This window comes from Episyrphus balteatus, chromosome 1 (assembly GCF_945859705.1).
Source record: "Episyrphus balteatus chromosome 1, idEpiBalt1.1, whole genome shotgun sequence".
Classification (NCBI taxonomy): Eukaryota; Metazoa; Arthropoda; class Insecta; order Diptera; family Syrphidae; genus Episyrphus; species Episyrphus balteatus.
Window position 1 is genome coordinate 146,564,784 of NC_079134.1, and position 16,997 is coordinate 146,581,780.

The 16,997-nt window shown below is 26.1% G+C and overlaps 1 protein-coding gene across 15 annotated transcripts in view; it reads left to right on the forward strand.

Annotated features, from left to right (window-relative positions):
* LOC129907327 (transient receptor potential cation channel trpm) overlaps window positions 1–16,997 on the forward strand; it is a 282,057-nt gene that overhangs the window by 223,249 nt on the left and 41,811 nt on the right. For 7 of the 15 annotated variants that reach the window (XM_055983461.1, XM_055983462.1, XM_055983467.1 and 4 more), the window contains 7 exons: window positions 892–1,081; window positions 1,253–1,442; window positions 1,626–1,837; window positions 6,393–6,545; window positions 6,757–6,834; window positions 12,352–12,408; window positions 12,831–12,863. In XM_055983461.1, the coding sequence (XP_055839436.1) occupies window positions 892–1,081; window positions 1,253–1,442; window positions 1,626–1,837; window positions 6,393–6,545; window positions 6,757–6,834; window positions 12,352–12,408; window positions 12,831–12,863 (913 nt within the window). The remainder of the gene's footprint in view (window positions 1–891; window positions 1,082–1,252; window positions 1,443–1,625; window positions 1,838–6,392; window positions 6,546–6,756; window positions 6,835–12,351; window positions 12,409–12,830; window positions 12,864–16,997) is intronic. The other 8 variants (XM_055983470.1, XM_055983458.1, XM_055983459.1 and 5 more) reach the window with 6 other exon arrangements.

The window sequence follows — 16,997 nt, forward strand, 5'->3', positions numbered from 1 at the left end:
TAGATAATCCAAAATCCAAATCTTCTTTCTACCAACACAATTCTGCATAAAACACTTTCATTCAATACGAATTATTTGATTCCTGGTACACACAACCAATTTGCTCCTATTGCATGATATTCCAAATCATTCCAGTAGAAACAAATTTTATAGTAAAGCTAGATAGTAGTTAGGTATCCCTGTATGCATTTATTTTCTAAGAAAAGAACTGAATCTGTATTTAAGTCTTCCTAAAATGGATATATGACATGTATCCTTAATTTAAGTCCAAAAAATTAAAAAAACATCTCTGAATAGTTGTTCTTAGAAAAGGTTATCTGTATCAAAAAGGACACTAACACAAATTTTGCATTGTAATGTCAACTTGTGAATTGTAAAAACTTGAGTACCTTTGTTGCAAGAGAAAGAGATGTTAAATAGTTAATTTTATTTACAAAATTCATAAATAACTCTGCCCTTTGCTATAGGAATTTATCCTTATTTTTTCTCAGAAGGTTGTTTTTATTTCCTTTAATTATGAAATTTAAATTTAATCGGAAAACTTTTCAAATAAATTTCATAAGGACTAAAAATAGCTTGTGGCAATATTTCCTTTTAAATATGCCTTTCTTCTTTAAGTTTAATTTATTCCCGAGAAGAAGTTTTTAAATACTCATTCCAATAAATTAGCTTTTTCTTAAACATTTTCTTAATCATTTCCAACGTCGGTAAACATGATTTATACAAGTGTAACAAAATATGATTTACCAAAGAAACCGATGAAATTTTATCCTTATTTTATGCAAATTATGCGCGATCTTCCACCTGGGAATTCTGTTGTAGTTGAATTTATTCCGCTTTTATAAATCATTATATTTTTAAATTCTATTTCTTTTTTTTTTTTTGTAATAGATCCTATTATACGCGCCGAAAATTTCGCCCAATTTATGCCAAAGTCATGAATAGCTATGCTAATGCTCATAGGAAGTCATGCACAACATACCAACGATATGCGGGTGCCAATTCTCTAAGCCTGGTCACGGGACTGCTTCCTTTTACATCGGAAATGGCGCTGTTTGAATTTCCTTTCAATGAACTGTTGGTAAGTCTACAATTTTTTTTCCGAATGAATGAGAAAATCTCTACAAATTAATTTGATTCTAGCAAAACGATAAGCTTTTTCTTTTTTTTTTTTAATTACATCCTTAATATCCTTTTTTTATATAAATTTCATTTTGAATTTTGTGTCCTGCACAAACACATTTACACATAGATCTGGGCTGTCCTTACAAAACGTCAACAAATGTCAATGCTAATGTGGACACATGGCGAAGAGGCCTTGGCCAAATCGCTAGTGGCATGTAAGCTGTACAAGGCTATGGCTCACGAGGCTGCCGAGGACGATTTGGATACGGAAATCTATGACGAATTGCGGGCATATGCCAAGGAATTCGAAAGCAAGGGTTAGTCTTTTGTTTTTTTCAGAATGAGGATGTTTTTATGTTTGAATTTCTTTTTTGATTGATTTTTTATTTATTTATTTGATTATTTTGTTTCTTTTCTTCCAATTTCAATTTTTTTGTGGGTTTGTTTTTATGGTGTTTTTTTATTTTGGTTTGTGGTGGAATCCAAAAAAAAAAAAATAGGTATTAAGTTACTAGACTTTAGCTATCGCCAAGATGCTGAAAAAGCTCAACGATTACTCACATGCGAATTGCATTCATGGTCAAATCAAAGTTGTTTGGGATTAGCTGTGGCTGCTAATCATCGAGCTCTTTTGGCGCATCCTTGTAGTCAAGTTATTTTAGCTGATTTATGGATGGGTGGATTGAGGACAAGAAAAAATACTAACTTAAAGGTAAGTTTTTTTTTTTTTTAATTTATTTCTTCATTTGTGATTTTTGTTTGCTTTAGTTTTTTTTTTAGTTTTTGGGGGAATATTTATTGCAATGAAATTTCTCTTTAGAGTTTTCTTTACTTGAAATTCATTAGACGCAAATTTTATTATGATTTTCATTTGAAGAAAATTCTTGTTAGAGATATTTCAATATCAGGAAGCTTTTTTAAAATTTTATTGAATGTAGCTAGTGTCTAGAGAACCAAAAAATAAAAAAACAATGCAAAATAACTGCAAGATATCTAAAACTGAAAAAAAAAAATGTTATGTTTTTTTGATCCTAATTCTAATTTGCATATAGAAAAAAATACAAAAACGATTATTATTATTATAAGTTCATTTAGTATTGTAGAGTTATGTTCCTTTCAGGGAACTATATGCTTAAGGATATAGAAAGTATATTATACAAATCTCTTACCCGTTTGGGAACAAAAAAAATATTTTTCAAAAAAAAAAGACTTTTTTTTGGTTTGTAATTTTTTTTGTTAAAATTAAGGCAGCATTAAAACTTTTGTTTAAGTTTTTTTTGGGTGCTGAACAAAAATTTGATTTTGTTCAACACGACAACAATGAAAACTTACAGAAAAGTCAAAAAAATTATTTATTTTTCTTTTTTACATAATAAATGAAAATTACGAATAGTTCAAGTCTTTTAAAATGGTGGCTTTAATTAAAATGATGGTTCAAAATTCCATACAAATCAGTAATTTTGTTGTCATACAAAAACAAACTATACAATTGGTATAGTTTCCAAGTAATTTCTTCAAGGCAGTTTTGGTTAAAAATAAGCTGTAGAAAAATATTACCTAATAAGACATGAAATATTCGTAATTTTCTTTTTTGTAATACAACTTCAAGGTAGTGTTCAGCTCCCCAAAAACATATTAAAAACCATCAAAAATATTTAAACCAGAACTTTCCACTTTTAAATGAGTCTGAAAACAATTTGACTGCTCTATACTAATAACAAGAAGAATTTAAGTATATGCTAGGCACAAAGCCCGAAAAGACTATTGAAAAAAAACTAGCAAATCTAGGTTTTCGGATTCTATTTCGAAATTTGGTCATGTTTAAATGACAAAATCTTGTCGTTTTTGTTTTGTTTTGTAGAGTAAGTGTTCCTGCAAACTACAAAAAAGAAATAAAGTTTTTTTTTTTATTTTTAACTTAAAATAAAAGTGGGATTATGTTCCTAGTATAAAATTGTTTACGATTTTATTTTCTAAGAAAATAAAAAAAATTTAATCAAAAGAGTTCATGAAAAAACTTTTGAATATTAAAATTCAGAATTTTTTTTTTTGTTGAAACTTTACTTTAAGATGGTTTGAATAAACAAAGCTGCAAGTGTACAGAAATTTAGTCCAAAATGTAAACAACAAGAAAAACCCATTTATTGGATCGAAAAATCACTTTTTGGTTAAAACAAATTCAAACAAAAGTTTCATTAAGATCCAATTGCTGTTTTAAAACAAGAAATTATTGGCTTTGATATATTATTTCTTTATATTTCTGAGGTTTTGGATAGAAAAAATATGAAAATAAAAGTTGAAAATTTTTCAATTCTCTACTACTTTTGTATATATTTTTCTTCCAGAAATATAAAAAAAAAAAAAACTGTTTTTTTTTTCTCATTAAAACTGTAACAATACATACAGCTACTTTTACTATTAATTTATTTTGCGACCCACTCGAATAATTTAATTATTTTTTTAAACGAAACCAATACTTGTTCTTTTTAGTAAGTTAAACTTAAACGGAATATGTTTAGTTCTGTACAATCGTTTGAAAAGATCTTCTATCTGATTTTGATGACTTCCTTGTTTAGATATTCGAACGTTGTTGTCTTTTCATTTAATGATGTCGTAATTTTTGTTTTTGTATTGTTTGTGCAAAAAAAATTTCCAAATGTACTTTTTTGATACAAAATAATTTTTCAAAATCAAAAAATGGGACACCCCTGCATTATGTTCTACCAAATAAGCACAGTATATGGTATTTTTTTTTTCCGTTTTTATTATTAAAATTTAGCGGTCGCTACCATTCACTAAAGATTTAAGTAAAAAAAAAAAAAATTATCAATTTCAATAAAATTTTTTTTAAATGATTTATAGTATGGAAAACAGTACAAAGTAGGCTTAAGACCCGATTTTTCAATCTTCTAATAAACAGTCAGTTAACTGTCTGACGAATAAAGATATTAAGCTCATAAACAATCAGATAAAAACATTGAATTTTTCAATCAAGAAAGAAACTCAAAAATATTCAAAATTGAACATCATTTTTATTCCGCTGTATTTTTATCAAAATTTCTTTCAAAACAGCTAAAGATTTAATACATATAACTAAATGAAAAAGTTTAAGTATTTAATTCTGATTACAAAGGAGATGGCACATTTTTGGGCCCAGTGTGTTCACTTACGAAATGGGTATCAAATGAAAGGTGACGGTAAGCACATTACGTTTGTAAAATATTTTCAAATTCGTTAGTGGGGTTTTGGAGATATTTGAGTTTGAAGTTTCGGATTTCAAAATCAAGATTTCAGCTATTTTTGCGATCAATTAATCGTAGAATGCGTAGAAAGGACTTTTTAGATTGGAAATTAGTTAATCTTTCTTTTTCTAGTACATCATTTTTCTCTAGAAGTTATATTTTCAGAGTAACAGAACCGCAAAGTATCTCATTCTCAGTAATTCCGCACTTAACTCTAAGGGTTGTTTAAAATATTTAAAATATCAAAAAAACACACAATTTTCGGTAGTGTAACTCTGAAATTATAACTCCTAGAGAAAAATGATGTACTAGAAAAAGAAAGATTAACTAATTTCCAATCTAAAAGGTCCTCTCCAGTTTTCTGTCCGACCAGTCGTTCTCGAGATATTGAGACAAATGCGTTTTTCAAAATGGCGGTCGCCCCACAAGACCAAACAATACGCAATCTGAGATTTGTACTTGGGATAAACCCCTCTTCAATACTGCATTCAAACTTAGCTCAAGTCATAGCTTTTTCCAGATTTTTCCCCATTGACTGAACTATAGTTTCTATTCTTATTATTTAATAGGCATATTTCAGCGCGTTTTTGTGTATTTTGCTTATTATAAGGTTTTTGTATGTTTAATAGAACTATTTTATATATAGAATTAAAGGTAACACATTAAGCCATCGAAAAATTACAAAAAAAAAGTGCATGTCACCACTGAATATTTTGATATTTCGATGTGCCAAATGCCTCGCTTAAAAAAATCACCTTTTGAGAAGTAAATACCTAATATGTATTATTTTTTTTAACAAAGAAAAAAACTTTTGATACAGATTTATAGACAAGAGAAATACCTTTTATTTTATACCAATATTATTTCTGTACACCCATTATTACGCATTCTACGATTAATTGTTCGAAAAATTACCTGAAATCTTGATTGTGAAATCCGAAACTTCAAACTCAAATATCTCCAAAACCCCACTAACGAATTTGAAAATATTTTACCCACGTAATTGCTTACCGTCACCTTTCATTTGATACCAATTTCGTTAGTGAACACACTGGGCCCAAGCTCCATAGAAAAATGTGATATCTCCTTTAAAACTTTCTGAGAAAAAAAAACAAAATTTGTTGTTTTTTTTTTCAAAACTTTGAATTGTGGTAGCGACCCCTAAAACGTGTTTAAACTGGACCAAATTTTACCCAATTTATATTTAAGGCATAAAGAACGAAAAGAAATTGTGTCCCATTAAAATTTCGAAAATTGATTTTTAAGAAGCACCCTTATATATTTGTGACCATTTTTGAATTAAAATTAATAATTCTGAGTGGGCTTGAGGTCAGAATTATCAATTTTAATTATTTAAATAATTTCAACACGAATTTCGTAGTATTTTGCTCAGATTTCGATCTTTAAGATAAATGATAAATATTTTCATTCCATTTTTTTTTTTTTAATTTTATATCGTTTTTTTAAATTTAATATTATGAAACATAGTGTTTGAATCTTCCAATTTTATTCAAATTTTATAAAATTTAAAACAAATCTTGGTATTTATTTTTTTAAATGTACTGATTTGTAGTCTTCAAAACCTAAATAATATCAAATCACGATATTATTTCTTAACCCTCTGTAGACATACCTCTTTTTTGCGGATTTGGTTTATACTTTTTCATGTCGCTAGAACTTTTTTCGGTCTCACTATTTTATAGAGAATCATATATGAATTTCATGTAGAATTTTCCGAGGATTTCGAATAATGTATTGACAATTCCAAAAAAAAAGTTTGTTCACCCTTATAAAGACACATTTTTCTGACCACTTTTTATTTTTGTCCTGCCAAATTCGCACCCGTGTACCGACAGAGGGTTAAATTTAAAAGATTCATTTAAATTGTATTTATTAATAAAACTAAATTTTAGAATAAAAATAAAAAAATTAAACTTGAAGAATAGCTATATTACACTGAATTTATAAAACATAATTTTCAAAACATGTTTTGCTTTGTTACAAAACTTTAATTTTGTTCCTTAGGTGATACTTGGTTTACTAGTGCCTGTTTATATTAAACGCCTGGACTTTAAATCCAAAGAAGAATTGCAACAGATGCCTCAGACTGAAGAGGAGCATTTAGAAAATCAAAATCTTGATTATGACGACTCTGATAGATCTCATCCTGATGCTGAGGTATGTATTTTATTTAATTTCCATATTCTCATTTTTTTTTATTTATAAATTATGTACATCGATGGTAAACCAAAAAAAAAATTAATTTTTCTTTTAACAAACATTTAAAATTATTTAACAAAAAAAATTCCCATATAAACACTAAAAAAATAAAAGTTATTAAATTTAAAAAAAATTAAAAATAAATTAAAAAATACTAATTTTTCTATAGAACGCTCTCACTAAAGCGAAAAGATCAATTTCACTTAAATATAAGATGGGGAATAACTCGGCCCAGGTAGTAGACAATGTAAATATTATTTAAAAAAAAAATATTAAAAATAATATTTATAATTTTAAATGAAAAAAAAAACTGAGTATATTCTGTATATCCCTTAGTTGACGTAGCATTTTTTAAAATAGTTAAGATATGTAGTTTTACTAAAAAAAAAAAAAAAAACTGAACTTATAACCCTTTTAACCTCATTCAATTACTATGCCGTATAACATTGTAACTTTGTTGTGTTATTTTGAATTTGATGTTGATATAATGCATTAAGCGTGAATGCTAAATATTGTGATGTGTTTTCCAATCCAATAAAAAAAAAATAAACCGAATATATTGTAAAAAGTCTGCATTGAATTTTCTGTGCAAAAATAGCTCACAAAGTATTTTTTTGGATGAAATTTTTTTGTATAGTTGGATAAATGTTGTAAATATGTGTTTTTCTGTGAAAAATAAAATAAACAAAACTGTGGTTAATGCATTTAGGGTATCAAAAAAAAAAAAAAAAAAACAGAAAAAAATATATTATGGTAAAGTGAATGCAAATTTTATGTTGTTTTTTATATATTGAGAGAGAGGGTGTTGTATTTAAAAGTATTTCCTTGTTTATTTTTTTAATGAAATTCGAAAAACAAAAAATAAATCCTATATTGAGTATATTCTTTGTGAAGAGGATGTTTTTAAGGTATTTTTTGTGCAAAATTGTTCCTGTGAAACAACAATCATTTAAATAAGTTTTGTTAATTTTTAAAATTTTTTTTTTCTCGTATACACAAAAAATTTTTTTTAAGTCAGATATTTTAGCTTTTTTATTTTTGGATAACATAGTTGTTACAATTTACATAACATAGCCTTATTTGCCTAAAAAAAAATATTTAGCTTTTGAATAAGAAAACAAGCTTTAATTTAACATTCACTTCAAATAAGTTCCACATGATAGTTTTATTCTAAATTTAAATAATTTGTTTTCAGAATACAAAATACCTCTTTTTGTCCATATAATTAGAATAAATAAGCAGAATTTCAATATGGATCTTTATTAAAATGTCATATGCATATTCCAAGTAGTATTCGTTATCGAAGGAAGAAACATTTTTTTATTTTATTCGGTTGGTTATGACAAAAAAAAAAGGTTGGGAAAGAGAAACTGTAGTTTAAAAACTAGTTTAAAAACTTATTCAGGATATCCTGTCTTTAGTAATCCTGCATAAAATAAAAAACAGATATTTTGTTGAATTAGATATTTCAAGTCTAAACATAGCTTAAAGTTTTATCAAAATTTTTTTCATGATATGTCAAATGATGAAATCATTGAGCCCGACCGATAACATATTTTAACATTTAACATATCGACGGTTAAAGTTCATAACCTCGTAAGTCGTTTTTGCAAGTTTTTCAGAAATCAAAAAACAATATGTTGTGTTTCTTGTTTTTGTATGGGATATATCAATACGAGCTTTTGAATTTCGTCATTCCTGAAAAATGTTCAAAACAACATTGTTGAACTGAATATATACCAAAAGATAGCTTTGAATTTTCTGAATTGTTTGCATTAATAATATTTTTTCGAATTTTTCGACTTACGAGGTTATGAAGTTTAACCGTCGATATTTTTTACTTGCGATATAGGGACTATACTATAGGGCAAGTTTAGAATTCGTAAAAAAAAATCGAACTCGAGATAACAATTTTACATGACATTACGATGATGGAGAATTCCAAAAAAGTGGGTCCGGCAATTCTGTCTGTCTGTCTGTCTGTATATACCTCGAGCCACAGACTAAACGAGTGAAATGATTTTCTTCAAACTTGGTAGTTAGCAGTTTTGGGTGATTCCCTAGAGGGGAAATTGAAATTTTTTTTTATGTCCAAAACTAACGGTACCTGCCATATATATACTATATATATAGTATTACACATAAGAGCCAACTTTTGAAATAAAAAAAAATATTTTTTGTACCGTTATTAACGGTACCTGTCATAGAACGGTTTTTTTGGTTTCTGAATATCTCGTACAAAATTAACCCGATTTCAACGAAATTTTTTATGCAAAAGCGTTTAGATAAAGGTAATATTAAAATTTTAGAAAATTTTCAAAAAGTGCATTTTTGGATTTTTAAAAAATATTTCAATATTTTTTGAAAAATCAATTTTTTGAAAACGGGTTGGTGAAATATTTTTAAATTTGGTTTTTATGTGTAAATTAATTATTTCTTCAAAATGGCATACAAACTTTTTTTTTGAAAAATGTTAGAAATTTTTTATGTATAAAAAATTATTTTTTTAAAAAACGGCTGTAACGGCTGTATTCAAATTTAAGAAAAATAATTTTTTTTTTTAATAAAAATTGTTTACAAAATTCGTTAACCCAACCAATTTGATTAACAATATTTAAAACGCCGAAGTTACTTTCGAAATGCCATGTCTTCTAAACGGTGTAGGTCGTACAAAAAGCTTAACTGAATTGAAAATATTTATGGTTCAAAATCATGGATGTGGAAAATTTCGAGGGGTTGGGTTCAAAATTCTGATGGGGTCAAAAATCTGCTTTCAAAATTCTGCTTTTCAAAATTTTGCTTTTCAAAATTCTGCTTTTCATAATTCTGTTTTACAAAATTCTGCCAAAAAATTAAAAAAGGGTTTTTTTAGTTTTTGGCAGAATTTTGTAAAATTATCTTCTAGCTAAATTTGCTTTCTATTTGAAATTACTTACTTACAGTACTTTGTCAATTTTTTGTAATATGCATATATTTTTTTAATAAATCAATAAATTTAAAAATATTGAGAAAAAGTTGTTAGTAACAAATATTTTCGAAAAATAATAATTGAACATTATTTAATTAGCCAAATAAAATTATTGAAAATTATTTGTGATGGTTAAACAGCAAGCAGTTAAGAAAATACCAACCTAAAAAAAGATTAATGAGGTGTATTTTGGTTTTGGTATACTAAACGCATTTGCTATGAAAAAAAGCAGAATAAGCAGAATTTTTTTGTTAAAAAAAATGCTGGCAGAATTTTGAAAAGTAAAATTTTGAAAAGCAGAATTTTGAAAGACTGAATAGAAAAAAAGCAGAATTTTGAAAAACAGAATTTTCTTGAAAATAGCAGATATTTGTAATTCAGAATTTAGAAGTCAGAATTTTGACACGCTCCCAATTTCGAGGTCTGAATTATTAAAAATTCAACTTATTATCAATATTCTATGCTCAAATACTCAGTAAAGTATTTTTTATGTCGGAAAGTTAATCAAAATATTTTTGAGATTGTCCCCAATTTTTGATCACAATATCACTATATTTATATAAATATATCTCACAATACAACAAGTTTAAAATAATCACCAATCTTAAACAAAAAATCTTTTTTTTTTTAATTAAACTGCTGAGTTAAGACAGTACGTACTTAAGATTTTTGAAACTGTTACAAAAGCTAGTTAAATAAATATTATTTTTGATTTTCCGCGATTATTGATTTTGATCTTCAACATCTATAACATAACAGTTCAATATACCTCTCAACTAGAAAATTTGAACTTACAGGTTTTAACTAACATTTTGTGTTTTATGTTTTTCTTTTTAAAAATGCTTGATTCGATGAGCTTTTGGGCAAATTTCTTATAGTTTATATGTTTTGTTAATAAATTTTTTTTTTTTTTTCTATACAAAAATATATTTTTTTTTTTTGAAGTTTTTTTTAAATTTATTTATTTATTTTTTTATTTTGCTATTCATGTTCTTCCAAAACACAGTCCGATTCCATATCTAATTTATGCAGTTAGGATAAGCGCATCCAAATCAAAGGATTTTTTGACACAAAAATGTTGTACTAATAAAAAAAAAAAAAACAAATTAAAACAAAAATCTATCGTTTTTCTATTTGAAATAAAAATTATATCGACGTTCTTACATAGTAAAAGTTGCCTTGTGTAAAAATATAGGAAGAATAAATATTTGTAATGAAATTTGCAGCTTTATTTGTAGCAAATATTTCAAGTACGAACCACACGAAATTTGATATTTTTTTCAAAATTAGAAATACTACCTTAGTACCTACGGGCCTGTGATAGGGTCGATATAAAGCATTTTAAACTTTAAAACTATAATAAACTGAATTATTGCTAGTATTAAAGTATTGAATTTGTAGTAAGTAAGTAAGTAAGTACCTACCTATTTTTTTTTTTTTTTTACAAATATCAAAAGTTTTTCCACTAACTTTTTTGATTAAAAATTAGGGTATTTTATTATAAAAAATAAGAAATTCGTATTTTTCTTTGGAAAAACTTAATGTAACTTCAAACAGAAGAACATAAATTTTCACAAAATTTAAGTTAAAAAAAAACTATTTTCGTCATAGATAAAAAAACACAAAATTTTGTTTTGGTATTTTTTTTACTATCGAAATGTTTGAAATGTGAAACACGATGAAAGATACATAAGTTTAATAATATTATAATTTTAATTATACAAGATATTTGTACAATTTTCATTTCGAAGGTTTTTCGATCTGACAGAAATTGTTGATAACCCCTTCCACTTGCAGTCCATATCCGGAAGCCATGCTTTGTTTTTGTTTGCGGGGGGAATAAGGATGTAATCTATGAAAAAATAAAGAATCCTTTTTTTTTTGTTGAAGTCCTTAAAGTGTGCAATCCATTTATTTTTATTTTACCACAGTTACTAACTTTATTTAGAAGGACAACGTAAAGGTGACGGATTTTTTTCGATTTAAATTACAATTTATAACGAAAATGGGATTTGGTTGTTTGCTGTACAATGTACAATAAAGCCTTTCAAATCTAGACCTGATTGGGGAAATTGTTTTTTTTCTTTTGGTTTTAAATAAAAAATAAAAAAAAAACTCAAGTACGTACTAAATAAAAACAAAATTGGAAACTTTTCATTTAAAGTTAAAATTAGTAGTAGTTTTTCTCGTATTGTTTAGTTTTTTTTTTCAATATTTAAATGGAAGGGACATTTAGCCATTTTCATTCACACACATAAACACATGAATGCTTCAAACTCGTATACTACCTATAATCAAAAAAAAGCAATAAGAGGTCGTGTGTAATCATTGTCCTTAAGAATGCCCTCAAGGCCATGAGGTGTGCATGTTTACAAAAGAAAAAAAATCAACGCACATACAATTAAAAATTCATAACACAAACACAACACAATACAAACAGTGTTCATATTCTCTACACAAACACAATTCATTTCCGCTTAGTTAACTATGTGTTTGGATTATAAATACCTTCATAATATTAGACGTAACTGTATCTAAAGGGCTAAATGCAAATCAATCACAAATCAACTCAAAATTTTGTACTGTCCTGCCCTTAAAGTTGTGTGTCTCAATTTTTTTGGTTTCTGTAATTTATTTTTAATAAATGTCTAATAAACATACAAAAAACATTAATAAATTTTGTATTTGTCTAAAAAACATTTTTCAAACAAAACAAAACATCAACAACAAAAAAAAAATCCTTTTTTAAACTTAAAGTTTCGATTTAAACGAACAAAAATCAAATAAAAATTTCAGGCTCTTTTGGCAGATACGTTTTCGATTCGTGAAACCAAAGTGCAAGAAAATGGAAAAGTGAGTACCGTAAATGATGAAAAAAAAAAATACAAAAAAAAAAAAACTTTTTCTTTTTTTTTTAATTTCCTTTTTTATTTGCGGGAAAGGGAAAAATTATGTTGTTTTATTTTTCCATTTCTTCTCATTTGTAGTTAAAGTAGTGTAAACAATAAATATATATTTTTTAAATTTTAATTACAATTAAAAATAATACACTCATTTTTATAATGAAACAAAATTCAGAAAAAAATTAAATTACTTGTCATTTTTACATGTAAAACACTCATTACATCTGTAATATATATGTAATAACTTTTAACCATTAAACAAAAAAAAAAAATTTTTTTATATATATTTGTGTCAGTGGGATTTTTATCACTTAAAAAAAAAATATCGCTTTTCCAATTTTCATATTCATTATTAAATGCTCACACACACAGGTCGACCTGTCAGGAGCGGAAGAACCCGCAAAAGTTAGTTTGTGTTATTTTTTCATTTTTTTCTACATTCTCTTAGAGTAATGCAAGATAAATTCTCTACAAAAAAAAAAATAAAAACATGAGTTCTACTTTAGCTGATGTGTAACAAAAAAAAAAAAAAATTAAGTGGTGTTGTGTGTTTTATGATTTTTAATATTTTTTTTTTATTATTGTGGTTTTTTATGTTTAAAAATGCTTTTTTTCTACTGTGAAGTTTTTTTCTTTAATTTTAGATGCTGGTTTTCTTTTCTCGCCTCTTGTAGCATTTAGTTTAGAATTTTAGTGAAATCATGTTTTTTTGATAAGTAAATTCTTTTGTATATAAAATGTACAGTAAAAATAAGCAACAAAGGTGGTGGTTTATAATTGCACTTTTACTTTTTAGATAAAAATGTAATAAAAATACTTTTTAAAACCTTACTATGAGTAGATGTTTTTATCAAGTGACTAAAAGTGTAAATAAGAAAATGTAAAATAATGTTGTTTAAAGATTTAAAGAAATTTCAGTGCAAAAATGTATTTTACATTAAAATCAATAAGAATAATTCTTTTTGATTGAAATGTTTGTTTTTCTTTTAAGTAATAAGGGGAAGTAAAAAACATTATTAAGGATTTTGATTATTTTACTATTTATTAAGAACCTAGCCACAATCATACTTTTGAAACACAAGGAAACACTTAATTTTAATTTAAAATTCTGAAAAACAAATTGCTTAAAGGTAAACTTGATGAAGACTTAATACAATTTTGATTCCAAACATTTTGGGAAAAAAAATCAGTTTTTTAGTGAAATATTAAAAAAATAAATAATTTAAAACTAAAGTAATAAGAAGTAACAACAAATATTTATTTTTTTTTTTTGCTGAATCTTTTTAAATTTCTTTGAGTTGAGAGGAAAAGGCTTAAGAGCTACATTCGTAATTACAACGATTTTACTTTTTTTTTTATAGATAACCAAAATTTATTTAAAGTTTATTTTTTAGAGTTTTGTTCAAAAAGAGACAAAGCTTTAAAGAATAACTTACTTTACTTAAAGCATAAGAAAAGCGTTTAAAACTGTTCAGCAAATGATCCATACAAAACTATATTACTTTCCTCGAACGCAAAAATGACAAAAGTAGAATCCCTTCTTAAATCATTACCAAAAATTTGAAGTATTTTATTTTTGAAAATAAAGACAAAAGTCTTGAAGTTGTAGAATTCATTTTGACCACACCATCAGCAATACCTTGGAAATGTATCCATAAGTAACATATTTAATGAATAAATTACTTTTGCACTGTTTTCTTTATGGTTGCAATTGTCTTACAGCCATTGTTATTAAAAAAAAGTAAAATTTGTACCAATTAAAACAGTTGTCTATATTGTCGAAGTTAGGTTTTTAATATAAAAAATTTTAATAAAAATGTTTCAATATTTTTGCTGCTAAAAACTTTGGTTTAACTGTTTTCAAATCAATGTTAACCCTCTGTAGGCACACCTCTTTTTTGTGAATTTGGTTTATACTTTTTCATGTCGCTAGAACTTTCTTCAGTCTTACTATTTCATAGAGAATCATATATGAAATTGATGTAGAATTTTCCGAGGAATTTGAATATTGTACTCACAATTTCAAAAAAATGTATTTTCACCCTTATAAAGACACTTTTTTGTGACCACTTTTTATTTTTGTTCTGCCAAATTCGCACCCGTGTGCCGACACACAGTGCGTTGATTCAGTGCTCATGCCAATATTCTTTTTGCTTATTATTTAAATGTTTATAGAAGTAGTGTCGAATCGAAAAATTTTAATTTGAACAAATTAATTTTGTACGTCTTTTTGTTAAAATGAAAAAATAAAAATTGATGAAATTAGGTTCATATGTATATTCACAGATTTAAACAATATAGTTAGTAAAAAATATAAAAAAAACACAAATTCTTTATAAAATACAATGATAAAATTGTTGCATACTTGCATACGCTTTAAATATCTGAAATTTTCATGCAATAGCTACATGAACAAAAGTTATTGACGGTTGCTACTTTTTGGTATTTTTTTTTTTTAATTTCTTTAGTTTCTTCCAAATTTATTTATTGTTTTCATCTGAGAATATCTGTACCAATCATTTATATTTATTTTTCCATTTCTTAATACCTTTAGCAATTTTTACAAAAAGACGTTAAAAAATTCATTTGTTCAATTTAAAATGTATCTAAAATATTTTTACTATTTTTTTTTTTAACTTTGAGCTTTTTCGCCAAAGGTTTGCTTTCAAAGTTTCTGAAAAGGAAGTTTCATTACGAAAACAAAATTAAATGCATAATCTTAAAAAGCAATTTCATGGCCTTTTAGGTTCAAAATTAAGTGTAATTTCTATCAGCAGCGTATGAAGAAGAAACATTATTTCCTTTTTATTTATTATGTCAACAGGTAGTACATAACATTTTTCTAGAAATTTTTAGAGTCAAGAGCTAATGAAAAATAGAATTTTTAATATTGTTTAGCTGGCTTGAGTTTTTTCGCAAAATAAGAAATAGCTTTCAGGAATTTGTATTGAAATTTCTCAAAACTAATCAAATTTGAAAGCAAAGACTTCGAAACTACGAAGTTTTTTGGGCCTAACATCGTTAAACTATAAGTCTACAAATATGATAAACAATTGTTTTTTTTTTTGTTTTAGTCAGAAGGATGTTCTTGACTTAGGCCCTAGGAAATACATGTTGAACCCCAAACCTATCCTTTTCTGATAAAAGTGGAATGTTATAGTATCAATCTATGAACTAAACAAAAAATACACTGTGGCGTATACGTACTTTTTATTTTTTATAATTTTTAAGATGTATTTTAAAGACGAAAATGTACCTTCCCGTACTTACTTATGTTTGAAATGGTTGGTAATATAGAAAAGTACGGAAATTGCCGCTTACCGAGGGTATATTTTTTTACACTTGATAAAAATTGTATACCTACATTTTTGATGCTATTCGTAAAACCAAACCAAAATATTGGAAGCTATGTACTTATTTGGGTAATCTGTTTTTATTTTGCGTTTAAAATAAGAAATGAGTTGTAGAAAAAAACATGGCTTATACTATACGATCCAAGTTCTCATAGAATTTCCCTGGGTTCAGGGAAAAAACGGAAAATAAAAATCAAACAAAATGTCCACTGATTTAAGTTTTTAATTATGGCCCGAAATCACGCCTAAGAACAAAACCAATAAAACAACAACCTTTCATTAACACGAGTACAGATTTTCTCTACCATAATAAGTATTATCATAAAACCATATCCCTTTGAACCAACCAAAAACAACCACTGTTGGTTGTTCCCCTAAGCCAATCGAGACCATGATATAAATCAAATAACCTGACAAGTCAACATCATAATAATTTAAGTATTAATTCTACAGGTTTTTTATTTATTGTTGTTTGTGTTGTTGTTAATAATAATAATAATAATTTGCGAGTTGTGTCATTTTAATCAAATTCAGATTGAAAAACAACAACCACGTGCCGTCAATTATAATGAGAAGTGGTCGCCGCGCCGGATTATCCCTATTATAATGTCCTTTAATCATTGTTTATTTAATTAATTTGTTAATGATGGCGCTTAATTTAATTTTTGTATTTGACAGGTGGAATTGTGTTTTATGATAATGTTTTTAACAGTAGGCTATTCGGAAATAAAAATAAGTGAAATTTAATTGTTTGTTTTTATTTTATGATTTTTTTATTTCTATGATAAATGATAATTTATCAATTTTAAAATTGACACATAAACGATGTCAATTGGATTTCAATTTATATAGGTCATATTGTTGGATTGAAATTATTAGAAAAGTTATTCTGGAAATAAACCAATTAAATTGGTACAAAAATTAAAAAAAAAAAATACAAATACACATGCCAAAAAAATTAATCAATAAAATGTTCAAATAAACTCAAAGGAGTTTGATTTTGCTTATAAAAAAGTTTAAAGAAGTCATTTAGACCTGCAGAAATATGGTATTTTATTTCATCTCAAAAGTTCAAACGCTCACAACCGAAAAACTGTTCGATGGATAAATAAAGCCTCAGTTTAATCTTATTACCCAAAGAAATAAAATAACGGTAAATTTTCTAAAAAAAAACCGTAAAAATGCC